This window comes from Pristis pectinata, chromosome 3 (genome assembly GCF_009764475.1).
Source record: "Pristis pectinata isolate sPriPec2 chromosome 3, sPriPec2.1.pri, whole genome shotgun sequence".
NCBI lineage: Eukaryota > Metazoa > Chordata > Chondrichthyes > Rhinopristiformes > Pristidae > Pristis > Pristis pectinata.
In genome coordinates, this window is record NC_067407.1 from 397,081 (window position 1) to 411,556 (window position 14,476).

The 14,476-nt window shown below is 52.7% G+C and overlaps 1 protein-coding gene across 1 annotated transcript in view; it reads left to right on the forward strand.

Moving 5' to 3' along the window:
* col11a1a (collagen, type XI, alpha 1a) overlaps window positions 1-14,476 on the forward strand; it is a 217,187-nt gene that overhangs the window by 48,940 nt on the left and 153,771 nt on the right. Inside the window, 4 exon segments of the mRNA XM_052013124.1 lie at window positions 7,644-7,772; window positions 11,366-11,485; window positions 12,337-12,438; window positions 14,087-14,476. Coding sequence (XP_051869084.1) covers window positions 7,644-7,772; window positions 11,366-11,485; window positions 12,337-12,438; window positions 14,087-14,476 — 741 coding nt within the window.

A 14,476-nucleotide genomic window follows, 5' to 3' on the forward strand; every position in this document is an offset into this window, starting at 1 on the left:
TCTGTCTAACCCTTCCCTCCCACATAGCCCCCCCATTTCTTTATTATTCATGTGTCTAAGAGTCTCTTAAATGTCCCCAGTGTATCTGCCTCCACCACCTCTGCCAGCAGTGCGTTCCACACACCCACCACTCTCTGCACCCTCTCTAAAACTTCTACATCCTTCCTATAATGAGACGACCAGAACTGAACACAATATTCCAAGTGTGGTCTAACCAGAGTTCTACAGAGCTGCAACATTACCTCGCGGCTCTTGAACTCAATTGCCCGACTAATAAAGGCCAACACACCATACGCCTTTTAACAACCCTATCGACCTGCGTGACAACCTTGAGGGATCTATGGACATGGATCCCAAGATCCCTCTGCTCCTCCACACTGCTAAGAGTCCTGCCATTAACCTTGTATTCTGCCTTCAAATTCAATCTCCTGAAGTGTATCACTTCACACTTATCTGGGTTGAACTCCATCTGCCACTTCTCAGCCCAGCTCTGCATCCTATCAATGTCCTGTTGTAACCTACAGCAGCCTTCTATACCATCCACAACACCACCAACCTTTGTATCATCAGCAAACTTACTAACCCACCCTTCCACAGCCTCATCCAAGTCATTTACACAAATCACAAAGAGCAGGGGTCCACGAACAGATCCCTGCGGAACACCACTGGTCACCGACCTCCAGGCAGAATATGCTCCATCTACCACCACCCTCTGTCTTCTATGGGCCATCCAATTCTGAATCCATACAGCCAAGTTTCCCTGGATCCCATGCCTCCTGACTTTCTGAATAAGCCTTCCATGAGGAACCTTATCAAATGCCTTACTAAAATCCATGTACACCACATCCACTGCTCTACCTTCATCAATGTGCTTTGTCACATCCTCAAAGAATTCAATCAGGCTCGTGAGGCATGACCTGCTCCTCACAAAGCCATGTTGACTGTCCCTAATCAGCCTATGCTTCTCCAAATGCCCATAAATCCCGTCTCCAAGAATCTTCTCCAGTAATTTGCCCACCACTGAAGTAAGACTCACTGGTCTGAAATTCCCAGGGTTATCCCTACTTCCTTTCTTAATGAAAGGAACAACATTTGCCACCCTCCAATCATCTGACACTACTACTGTGGCCAGTGAGGATGAAAAGATCGTTGCCAAAGGTGCAGCAATCTCTTCCCTCACTTCCTGTAATAACCTTGGATATATCCTGTCCGGCCCTGGTGACTTATCTATCCTAATGTTTTTCAAAAGTTCCAGCACATCCTCCTTCCTCACGTCGACATGCCCCAGCATATCAGCCTGTCGTACACCATCCTCACAAACATCAAGGTCTCTCTCTCTGGATAACACTGAAGCAAAGTATTCATTAAGGACCTCCCCTACCTCTTCCGACTCCAGGCACGTTTCCTCTTTTATCCCTGATCGGTCCTACCCTCCTGTTCTGTGTTCTATGTACACTTTTGGCCCTCTTATTTAATAAAGGGAGAGGTCGGCCACGCTGGATCTTTATTCCTTGAAGCATAGGAGAATGAGGGGTGACCTCATGAGGGGTATGGATAAGGTGGACGGTCATCGTCTATTCCCCAGGGTTGGGGACTCTGGTGCAGCCAACCTCTCCCTTGATTAAAGAGAGCCAAAGGTGTACATGGAACACAGAACAGGCCCATCGTCCCACCATGTCTGTGCCATCCAAGAACACCCCAGTACTCAGTGAGAACATTCCTGGGAGTTCTCCAGTGAGGTGATATGGATGGAACTCAGAACCAAGAAGGGGGGTTGTACTATAGGCTCCCCAATATGTAGGGAGATCACAGACACAAAATGAGAGGGGAGAGATTTAAAAGAGACCTGAGAGGTAACTTCTTTACACAGAGGGTGGTGAGTGCCTGGAATGAGCTTCCAGAGGAAGTGGTCGAGGCGGGTACAATTGCAACGTTTGAGGCGTTTGGATAGGTACCCAGAGGGGAGGGGCTTGGAGAGGTATGGGCCAAACGTGGGCAACTGGGACTAGCAGGTTGCTGTGGTTGGCATGGACCAGTTGGGCTGAAGGGCCTGTTTCCATGCTGTATTACTCCAAGACTCTTAGGATACACTGGCATTGGAACCCTTAATCCCTTAATCGGTTAACTCCAGGAAAATGGCCAGGGAAGGGAGTGGGAATCTCCAGCCTAGAATTCCATCAATGAACAGCCTAATGTCCAGGGATTGGGAACAGTATCTCCCATGGGGCTGCTCCCAATCTGCCTGACAGAGCCCATCCCGCAACGTCACATGTTCCTGTACACAGCACTCCCTGCGCGGTCACACACAGACCTGTACCCAGCCCTCCCCACGAGTCACACACAGTCCTGTACACAGCACTGCCTTTGTGTCACAAACAGACCTGTATACAGCACTCCCAGCGCAGTCATACACAGACCTGTACACAGCACTCCCAGCGCAGTCATACACAGACCTGTACACAGCTCTCCCTGTGCGTCACACACAGACCTGTACACAGCACTCTCAGCATGCTCACACACAGACCTGTACACAGCACTCCCAGCGCAGTCATACACAGACCTGTACACAGCACTCCCAGCGCAGTCATACACAGACCTGTACACAGCTCTCCCTGTGCATCACACACAGACCTGTACACAGCACTCTCAGCATGCTCACACACAGACCTGTACACAGCACTCTCAGCATGCTCACACACAGACCTGTACACAGCACTCTCAGCATGCTCACACGCAGACCTGTACACAGCACTCCTAGCACCGCCTGGTTCCAACTGGGACCGCCCTTTGCCTTGTGACCTGAGTCATGTCTTTCGTGACCTTCACGAGACTCTTGTCCCCGGCTGAACTCGCGGGCTCCAGGCAGAGTGTCAAACTATCACCATTGGAAACTGAAGAGTCAAATCCTTGCCCGCTCTCTGCCTGTTAATGTGTCCTCGTTCACTCTGTTGAATCTGTGCACTCACTGGGATTATGTGCTAAATCAATTTGTTTCACTGTTGAAAGCATTTGTAGTTTGTGTGATCTGTCTGCCTGTGTCTCTGTGTAAACTGGAAGCTGGAACCCTGGAGAATTGCTCGTAAACTCAGATTGACAATCCAGGGAGACACAGATCCAAAATGTTGCAGTTTATAGTTTACAAACTAGTAATTAGCAGTTAATTCTAGAGAACAAGTGTGAGAAGATTGCCTCTGTGGTTGTTTTTAATGTTCCCCAGATGCTCAGGAAACCTGCTGCAGAGCACAGAGTGGCTGTGAGAAATCTGTTCCTCATCATCCTCAGGGACGCTGCTTGTGCACTGCAGCCAAGGACAGCAAGGATGTAACGCTGAGACATTGGTCAGATCACATCTGGAGTATTGTGAGCTGCTTTGGGCCCCATATCTAAGGAAGGATGTGTTGGTGTTGGAGAGGGTCCAGAGGAGGTTCATGAGAATGATCCTGGGAATGAAAGGGTTAACATATGAGGAGTGTTTGATGGCTCTGGGCCTGTACTCACTGGAGTTTAGAAGGATGAGGGGGGGAATCTCATTGAAATCTGCCGAATATTGAAAGGCCTGGATAGAGTGGACGTGGAGAGGATGTTTCCAGTAGTGGGGAAGTCTAGGATCAGAGGGCACAGCCTCAGAATAGAAGGACGTCCCTTTGAACTGAGATGAGGAGGAATTTCTTTAGAGGTGAATCTGGGGAATCCATTGCCACAGATGGCTGTGGAGGCCAAGTCATTGGGTGTGTTTAAAGCAGAGGTTGACAGGTTCTTGATTAGTGAGGGTGTCAAAGGTTACGGGGAGAAGGCAGGAGAATGGGGGTGAGAGGAAAAAATAAATCAGCCATGATCGAATGGTGGAGCAGACTTGATGGGCCGAATGGCCTAATTCTGCTCTGATGTCTCATGGTCTTATCACTAAAATATTGCCAAAGCATTTCCACACCCTCCTGGAATTCCACAGGAACACATTCATCCCTGTGGGTGGGGAATGAGGCTGCAATGCTCTACTGTGGGGTGGGGGGGACAGTACTGAGGGAGGGTCACACTGTGGGAGGGGTAGTACTGAGGGAGGGTCACACTGTGGTCGGGGCGGTACTGAGGAGGATCTGCTGGTGGGTCTTCTGCTGGGCCTGGCCAAGCTGGCCATCCACGGGACGCGACGGCAGGCGGCCGAGGGTACTGGCCGGTCTGCCTGCCTGCCCGTCTTCCACGCTTACCTGCGCACGTGGGTGCGTCTAGAGAGGGAGCATATGGTTTCCGCAGGCACCCTAGCCGAGTTCCGCGCTAGGTGGGCCCCTCAGGGGATCGCGTGTGTGTTGTGGACGGTACGAACGCGATTCTTATCTGAAGCGTTGCGTGTTGCGTTAACGGGTGTAGCGTTGCGTGTGTGTTTTGTTAGTATGAGTTTGCATTCTCTACCGTAGTATGTCGTTGCTTAGTTTCTTCTTTTCTGTATTAGATGTAGTGTATTGACACTGGTTGTCTTTTTGTAGTGCTTTTAGCGAATAAACGTTTATATTAAAAAAAAGGGGCGGTACTGAGAAGGATTTCCTGGTGGGTCTCCTGCTGGGCCTGGCCAAGCTGGCCATCCACGGGACATGATGACGGGTGGCCGAGGGTACTGGCCGGTCTGCCTGCCTGCCCGTCTTCCGCGCTTACATGCGCGTGCGGGTGTGTTCAGAGAGGGAACACGCGGTCTCCGCGGGCGCCCTGGCCAAGTTCTGCACTTGGTGGGCCCCTCGGGATCGCACGTGTCGTGGACGACACAATACGATTTTGATATAAAGTATTGAGTGTTGCGGTAGTGGGCGTGGTGACGTATGTGTGTTTTCGCGGGTGTTAGTTTATGGTGATCTCTGAAGTTCTGCCATTGACTAGCTGGTCCTTTCTGTATTGGATGTATATATATGGTATTTGTAGTCTTCTGTAGTGCTTTTAGCTAATAAATGTTTTATACAAAAAAAGGGGCGGTACTGAGGATGATCTCCTGGTGAGTCTTCTGCTGGGCCTGGCCAAGCTGGCCATCCATGGGACGTGGCGGTGGGCGGCTGAGGGTACCAGCCGGTCTGCCTGCCTGCCCGTCTTCCGCGCTTACGCGCACACGCAGGTGTCTTTGGAACGGGAGCATGCGGTCTCCGTGGGCACCCTGGCTGAGTTCCGCCCTCGGTGGGCCCCTCAGGGGATCGTGTGTGTCGTGGATGTCACCAATGTGATTTTGATATGAAGTATTGAGTGTTGCGGTGGGGGGCGTAGTGTTGCACAGGTATTAGTTTTGCCTAGTTTCTTTCTGTATTAGATGTGCCGTATTTGATGTTGGGTGTTTTTTGTAGTGTTTTCAGTGAATAAACGTTTTGTTAAAACAAAGGGGCGGTACTGAGGAGGATCTCCTGGTGGGTCTCCTGCTGGGCCTGGCCAAGCTGACCATCCACAGGACGCGGCGACAGGCGGCCGAGGGTTCCGGCCGGTCGGCCTGCCTGCCCGTCTTCCGTGCTTACGTGCGTGCGCGGGTGTCTTTGGAGAGGGAGCACGCAGTCTCCAAGGGCACCCTGGCTGAGTTCCGCGCTCGGTGGGCCCCTCAGGGGATCGCGTGTGTCATGGATGGTACCAATGTGATTTTGTTCTGAAGTGTGTGGTGGCGGTAGCGGGCGTAGTGTGTTTCGCGGTATTAGTTTGCATTATTCTCTATAGTTATGTAGTTGCTTAGTTGTTTCTTTCTGTATTATCTGTAATGTATTGATATTGGTTGTCTTTTGTAGTGCTTTTAGCGAATAAACGTTTTGTATTAAAAAAGGGGCGGAAGGCGGGGCGTGCAGAGGATCTCCTGGTGGGTCTTCTGTTGGGCCTGGCCAAGCTGGCCATTCGCGGGACGCGACGGTGGGCGGCCGAGTGTTCTGGCAGGACGGCCTGCCTGCATGTCTTCCGTGGTTATGTGCGCACGCGGGTGTCTTTGGAAAGGGAGCATGCTGTCTCCGCGGGTGCCCTGGCCGAGTTCCGCGCTCAGTGGGCCCCTCAGGGGATCGAGTGTGTCATGGACGACACCAATACGATTTTGATATGAAGTATTGAGTGTTGCGGTAGCGGGCGTAATGACATATGTGTGTTTTCGCTGGTGTTAGTTTACAGAAATCTCTGAAGTTCTGTAGTTGACTAGATGATCCTTTCTGTATTAGATGTATACTTTTGATATTTGTAGTCTTCTGTAGTGCTTTTAGCTAATAAATGTTTTATACAAAAAAAAGGGGAGGTTTAATTCCCCGGTGGAAGTGTCTCTACATGGGAGTTCTCCCCCTTTACATCGGGGACCTGGGGTGGAGGGTGTTGCACCGGGCGGTGCTGTGGAACTGTTTCCAGAGCCGGTTCACCAACACCTCGGCTGCCTGTCACTTCTGCGGCTGGGAGGAGACGGTGTACCACATGTACGTGGAGTATGGAAGGTTGTAGCCCCCCTTTGCGTATCTGAAATGGCTGCTGCTCAAGTTCTGGCTGCACTTCAGCCCGACGCTGCTGATCTACGGTCACCTGGTGTGGCGCGGGGCGGGGCGTGTGGAGGATCTCCTGGTGGGTCTTCTGCTGGGCCTGGCCAAGCTGGCCATCCACGGGACATGGCGACGGGCGGCCGAAGGTTCAGGCTGTTCCGCCTGCCTGCCCGTCTTCCGTGCTTACGTGAGCGTGTGGGTGTCCTTGGAGAAGGAGCATGCGGTCTCCGCAGGCACCTTGGTTGAGTTCTGCCCTCAGTGGGCCCCTCAGGGAATCGTGTGTGTTGTGGATGGTGAGAATGCGATTCTTCTCTGAAGTGTTGCATGGTGCGTTTAGCAGTTGTTTTTCTCTGCTGTGTTTGCGTGTGTGTTTCGTGGGTGTTTAGTTCACGTTTTTTTGCTGTAGTTATGTAGCTGCTTAGTTTGTTTTCTAATCTCTCTATATTAGCTGTAGTGTATTGTAACTGGTTGTCCTTTTGTAGTGCTTTTAGTTAATAAACATTTATATTTTTAAAAAAAGGGGAGGTTTAATTTCCGTGCTTACGTCCGCGCCCGGGTGTCCTAGGAGAGGGAGCTTGAGGTATCCACGGGCACCCTGGCTGAGCTCCGCGATGAGTTGGCCCCCAGAGGATCGCACGTGTCGTGGATTCTTACCTGAAGTAGTGCGTTTCGCTGTCATTAGTTAGCGTTCTCTGTTGTACTTTTGTAGTTAGAATATGTCTGCGTAGTTTTTATTTCTTATGTTAGTTGTTGTAGTTTTGACACTGGATGTCATTTGGCAGTGCTTTCAGAGAATAAACTTTTGTATATTCAAATCAAAGGGGTGGTTTAATCGCTTTCTCACTGGGATGGAGACAGAGTCGAGGACCTATTACGAAGAGCTGCCTGTGTTTGTCTGAGTCAAGCTGACACCATGATTTGTCTTCAGTGAAAACCATTGTAAACAAGATGACAGTCCTCAACATGAAACCATCCCACAGGTTCTGCCTGACCTCCTGAATGTTTTGTATTTTACTGGGAATCTCCTCTGGATCTGTCTTCTCTCTGAGTGTGCTGTGTCTGTGATTGACTGTGCTGAGCTCTGGTGTGTGGAGTGTTGGCAGCTGCAAGCTGCTTTTGACTGCAATGCCACTGGCAATGGTTTCTATGGGAATCTAACTCTTGTTTCGGTGTTTTCAGGGGGATATCCAGCAACTGTTGATTGTTCCAGATCCCCGAGCAGCGTACGATTACTGTGACCATTATAGCCCTGACTGCAACACTCCACTGCCCCAGCTACCACAGGCACAGGAAGCACAGATCACCGAGGTCAGTCACATCACCCTGATAAGGCGCGGAGCAGGGAGAAAGAGACAGGGAGGGGTGGGGGTGTGATGGTGGGGTGGTGGGGGGCGGCAGACAGAGAGAAGAGAGGGGGGGGAGAGGAGAGAGGGTGAGGGAGAGAGAGGGAGAGGGCAAGAGTGAGGAAAGGAGAGAGAGTGAGGTAAATGAAGAGGGAGGAGAGAGAGATCAAGGCAAGGAGAGAATGAGGTGGAGAGTGAGGGAGGGTGGGAGGGAGAGGGAGGGAGGGTGAGAGGGAAGGAGGGAGGGAGGGTGGGGGAGAGAGGGTGAGAGGGAGAGGGAGGGAGGGTGGGAGGGAAGGAGGGAGAGAGGGTGGGAGAGAGAGAGGTGGGGGAAGGAGAGAGGTGAGAGGGAGAGGGAGGGAGGGTGGGAGGGAAGGAGAGAGGGTGAGAGGGAGAGGGAGGGAGGGCGGGAGAGAAGGAGAGAGGGAGGGAGGGTGGGAGGGAGAGGGAGGGAGAGAGGGTGAGAGGGAGGGAGGGTGGGAGGGAGGGAGGAGGGTGGAGGGAGGGAGAGGGAGGGAGGGTGGGAGAGAGGAGGAGGGTGAAAGGGAGGGAGGGTGGGAGGGTGAGAGGGAGGGAGGGTGGGAGGGAAGGAGGGAGAGAGGGTGGGAGGGGGAAGGGAGGGAGGGTGGGAGTGGGGAGGTCATTGCGGGTGGGGGGGAGGCTGTGCTGGGGTAACACTACAAGCTCTGGTCAGCATCTGGTGCCACTCTGTCCCTCTTTCATGCTCTCCCCCACTCACACTCTCGGTCCTTCTGCCTGTACCCCTCTTGCCTGTACCCCTCTCTGCCTATACCCCTCTCTGCCTGTATCCCCACACTGCCTGTACCCTCTGGACCTGTATCCCCACACTGCCTGTACCCCTCTCTGCCTGTATCCCCACACTGCCTGTACCCCTCTCTGCCTGTATCCCCACACTGTCTGTACCCCTCTCTGCCTATACCCCTCTCTACCTGTATCCCACACTGCCTGTACCCATTCTTTCCACCTGTACCTCTGTTAGTGAGGAGGTGGTATTGGTATTGGTTTATTATTGTCACTTGTACTGAGGTGCAGTGAAAAACTTGTCTTGCATACCGATCGTACAGGTCAATTCATTACACAGTGCAGTTACATTGAGTTAGTACAGAGTGCATTGATGTAGTACAGGTAAAAATAATAACAGTACAAAGTGTCTCAGCTACAGAGAAAGTGCAGTGCAATAAGGTGCAAGGTTACAACAAAGTTGATCGTGAGGTCAGATTCCATCTCATTGTATAAGGGAACCGTTCAATAGTCTTATCACAGCGGGGTAGAAGCTGTCCTTGAGCCTGGTAGTACGTGCCCTCAGGCTCCTGTATCTTCTGCCTGATGGAAGAGGAGAGAAGAGAGAATGACCGGGTGGGTGGGGTCTTTGATTATGCTGACTACAGAGGGATGTGAGGGAGGTGTGGGAGGAGGTGGGGGGGCTGAGGGTGGAGCGAGGAAGGGGGGAGTGGAGGGGAGAGGGTGTGGGGGGGAAATTGGAGGGGTAAGGGTGGGAGCGAGGGAGGGGAGATCTGAGGACGAGGAGTGGGGGGAGTGAGGGAGGGGGAGCGGAGGGGGCAGTGAATGGGGGAGGGTGAGGGAGGGGTGAGTAAAGGGGAGAGTGAGACTGTGACAGAGGGTGTGTTCTGAGGTGTTGGGTTGAGTGGAGGGTGGGGAGGGGCAGTGGTCTGGCCAGGGGATAGGCTGATAGGGAGGGATGGGGGGATTAACAGCGGGGTTGGGGTCAGGGGAGAGTTGGAGTTGGGGGGGCGGGAGTCAGGGAGAGGTGGGGTTCATCCCCCCCCCTCACTGAGACTTCACTTTTCAAATCTGGAGTGAAGTTTCACTCCCAGGATTCCAGCTCCAGACTCACTGCCAGCCATCTGACCCTGCACTGACCCCCGCTGACCCTGCACTGACTCTGCTTAAGACTGCTGACACCCTGCTGACCGCCAACTAACACCCCACACCTCCACTGAACCCAACCCCCCCCAAAGCCCTGACGCCGCACACTGTCCCCCCCCCTCCCCCTATTCTCTGTCCAATTCTCCCCGACCCTTCCTCCAATTCTCCCCTGACCCTCCCGACCCTCCCCTGACTTCCCACCCAATCTCCCACCGACTCTCCCCTCTCACCTCCCCCTCACCTCCCCCACAGACCCTCCCGACCCTCTCCCTCCTCCCAATGGAAGACAAGTTGAACCGCTCATCTGGCGCTCAGTGGAGCAAGAAACAGCCAACATTTCAGTTCACACTTTGAAATGGGCTCTTTCTGTGCTTTACGTTGAGTTCTGGGTGCGGTGGCAGCTGTGGTGGAACCCATCAGTCACCTTGTCCCACACCGGCTCAGTGAACAAGCCCACTGGAAGTGATTCCTCCAGCAGAGTTCTCTCAGGGTGGGGCACAGGCAGCGGGCTCACCACCTCCCACCCACCCCAAGGCTTGTGACCCCCACCCTCCCCTGACCCTCCTCCCCCACAGACCCTCTCTCCAGATTGTCCCCCACGACCCTCTCTCCACAATGCTCTCCCTCTTCCCTCATTGACCATTGACCCCCCCCCCCCCCCATGACAGGATCTTACTACCCACTCCCACTCATATTCCCAACTGCCTGAGTTTGGTGCCTGCATCTCCCCCCCGCACACGCACGAGGCCGTTCAGCCCTGCTGCTGCTGGCCCCCTGCCTGTGCCCCCCCCCCCCCCCCACAGTCATTACCCCCCCACTCTCACCATCATTCTCACTCTCCATCAGAGGGAGCGGGATCTCCTTGTGCCAGGACTACCCCAGTGTCAGCTCCCTGGCCTGTGGTCCCTGGGGTCATGCCTTGGGGTGGGTGGGTGGGGGGTGATGAGCCCACTGCCTGTGCCACCCTGAGAGAACTCTGCTGGAGGAATCACTTCCAGTGGGCGTGTTCAATGAGTCGGTCTGCAGGACAAGGGGACCAATGGACGTCCACCACACCCAGATCTCAAAGCACAGAAACATCCCATTTCAAAGTGTGAACTGAAATGTGACTGTTTCTTGCTCCACTGGTGCTACCCGACCTGATGAGTTGGTTCAGTTTGTCTTCCATTGGGAAGGCCTTCCAACCTGCCTGGTTGGTCCCACTTCCCTGCCCCTGTAGATAATCCTCCCTGTTGAGGGTTGTTACCCAGTCTCCTTCAGTTGGGCATCCACTCCCCTCATCACCGACCCCTCAAGGTAGAGGTCTCAGTTAGGAAATGCGTCTGTTCCACACACCAGCCCACTGCCAACCTCCATTCTCCCTCCTCAGCTCTCCTCATCACGCACGTTGCTGAACTAATGGAAATATGGTCTTGGTGGGGTCTTGTAGATGGAGTGGTTCACAATGCACACCTGTCCTTGCACTGACGTTGGTGCAGGAAGGTGGCCAGCTGCAATGCAATTGTCCATCACCCATCCACAGGCCAAGGACTGAGGTGCTTCTCCTCGACTAGCTGGACATATTTCTGGTGGCGTTGGATCAGGTGACTTCTGAACCTGTCTCCACCAAGCTATCGCTAACTGTGATCGCGCTCTGCCCTCACCACACAGTACCCTCTGGAAGAGACCCTGGAATATGACTATGGTGATAGTGACGCAGACTTTGCACAGTATTACCATCACCTGGCTGAGGAAAACCCAACAATGGAAGGGGCAGAAAGCCCAATCCAGGTAACCAGGAGACCGGTCCTCTGTCCAGCATGGTCTGTACTTTGTCCGTCAGTCTCTCCCATCTCTGCTCAGCTCCATGTCAGTCTTGTCATGTCATTCTTGTGTCTCCATTGCTGTCTCTCCCACCCTTTCCCTCCCTCCACTCCGCCCTTCCCCTCCTCCACTCCGCCCTTCCCGCACTTCCCTCCTTCCCTCCATCCCTACCTCCATTTCCTTCATCTCTCCTTCATGTTCCATCCCTCCCTCATTCTCCCTCCCCTACTCCTCCCCAATCCTCCCTCTCCCCTTCCCCGATCCTCCACCTCCCTCTCCCCTTCCCCCATCCTCCCTCCCTCCACCTCCCTCTCCCCTTCCTCCATCCACCTCCCTCTCCCCTTCCCCATCCTCCCTCCCTCTCCCCTTCCCCATCCTCCCTCCCTCTCCCCTTCCCCATCCTCCCTCCCTCCACCTCCGTCTCCCCCACTCCCACCACCCTCCACAACCCCTCATGTTATTCATGTCTCTGCATTCCATCTCAGTACATTTTTCAGACAAGGAAACCTATTTCATTCTTCAAAGAGAAGACGATTTCTGGGCAAACTAACACTATGGTCGTAGCAACAAAGGTTCCTTCCAAACAAACATTCACATCTCAGAAGAGGGAGCAGGAGCAGTTCAACCAGCAGACCTTTACCAAAGTCCAGCTGGGGGAAAAGGTAGCCAACGTGATCAAGATCTTTCCAGGTGAAGACTGGAAGATCTCTGATGAACCTGTTCACCTCGTGGCCCTCTCTCCCAGTCTATCAACCTGCGGCATTCCCGGAGATCGGTGATAGGCCCGGGATTAAAGTCCCTCCTCTCTGTCTCCCCAGGAAGTGAACAATGTCTTGCCAGAGCAGCAGGTGGAGGATTATTACTATGAAATCGTTGAAGAAACAACCAGCTCTTCGTCGGCTAGAGAGAAAGCCAATGAGGTAAGGTGCAGCCAGAGGGAGATGAGGGGAGAGGTTTGTTTGGAGGTCAGCTCCAGAGGTTGGGGTAGGAGGTAGGGGAAGAAGCCACATGGAGGAGGTGTGGGTGCCTGGATAACGGAAGGTGAGGACTTCGAGGAAGCTGCACAAGAATTTCAGCACTGAGACTCAAGCCCGGAACCATCTCACCCAAGCTGAAACTGCGCATGGAGAGCGTGGCGGATTTGCGGTATGGTTTTATCTTTTTTGGAATGTCAGATCTTGGTGGCAACAAATTGGTGAATTTGTTTGAAATCTGCAGGCTTGTTCACTTCCTCAGCACTGTTTCATGTTAACAGAAGTATGATTGTTAATTGCTGCAGGAGGATATGTTGTGCCTGCCCGTGGAATGTTTTAACATTGTCTCGTACTTTGTTTGATTCAGAACCCTCTGCTGAGCCCCACTGCTCCCTGTCCTGTCTAGGAGCAGGTTCCAGGAACAAGGAACATCACCTCACCATTGAGAATCTGGGTATCACTGACCATGCCAGCATTCATTCCCTTCCTTAACTGCTCTTGACAAGGTGTGGGTGACCTGCTGGAGCTCCACAGTGCTGGTGGGGAGGGAGTTCCAGGTTTTAGACCCAGTATCTGCGTTCCTGTCTGATTTGTACCTCTATCTAGTGCATCCCCTAATCCTCCAACACTCCAATCCAATAGAAGTCTATCCACAAACCCCCCACCCCACCCCACCCTTCCAGGGCAGCACACTGCCTCAGCCCTAGAGACCCGGGTTCAATCCCAATCTCCAGCTCTGTCTGTGTGGAGTTTGCACGTTCTCCCTGTGACTGCGTGGGTTTCCCCCGGGTGCTCCAGTTTCCTCCCACATCCCAGAGACGTGCGGGTTGGTGGGTTAATTGGCCGCTGTAAATTGTCCCCAGTGTGTGGGTGAGGGGAGAGTCGATGGGAATATGGGGAGAATGTTACAGGGAAAATTAGTAGGGAATCTGAGCTAGCACAGATTCGATGGGCCAAGTGTCCTCCTTCTATATCATCTGATGAACAGTTGACCATTGGCAGTGGGTTACTAAGCAGTGTGCCCTGTCACTCTCCACATCTCCTGTGGTCTTGGGGTACGATCTTCACGTCAACAGGATGACAAGGTGTGGCAGTGCTCATTCCAAAGCTTTGCCTCTCAGGTGTCCATAACTTCCCCGTCAGGAAAAAGCAAAAGTTATTGAAAACTGAATCAAACAAAACAAAAATGTTAAAAATTCTGAGCCAGGCCTTGCCTCCAAGCTGGGACTCGTTTGCAAAGACTGCTCAGAGATGAAGCCCGTCAAAGAAACTTAACCCCTTATTGCTCTTCTGCTTCATGATCCATTCCCTTTTATACTGACCCCTGCTGTGGGGATCAGGGTTTGCTATTTTATGCAAACATCCTTTCCAAAATGACCAACCCGCTTACTGATCCAACTAATAAGGATGACCAGTGGCCAGTGTTTCCCTGCAAAGGAAACGACTGCCCAGACCACCCCACCCCATGCCTGCTTCCATCTCTGTGGCTACTTTGCAAAGGGCTGTAGTGTGGAATTTAGCTGATGCTTTGCTAACACTGTGCTTGTGTCGCTCTCCATTCCCGAACCATCGCAAATCGCACGGGTAAAATAAGACCAACACCGAAGAAGATTACAAAGAATATGTGACTGGAGAGGATGATTACTATCCCGACAAGAAAGAACCTGAGGGAACAGAACAGGACTTCAATGAGTATGAGTTCGGCGAATATGACTTCAAAGAGTATGGCGTCAATGAACACAGCCTCAAAGAGCATGACCCCAATGAATATGACCCCAATGAATATGACCCCAATGAGTATGACCTCAAAGGGCAAGGCTCCAAAGGTTCTTCTGCTAAAGGATCAAGTGCCAATGATCACGATTTTAAAGCATACGACACATACGACACATACGACACTGAGTATGATCACAATGAATATGACCCCAACGAACATGATCTCAAAGGGCAAGACCACAAAGGGCAAGACTCCAAAGGTTCTCCT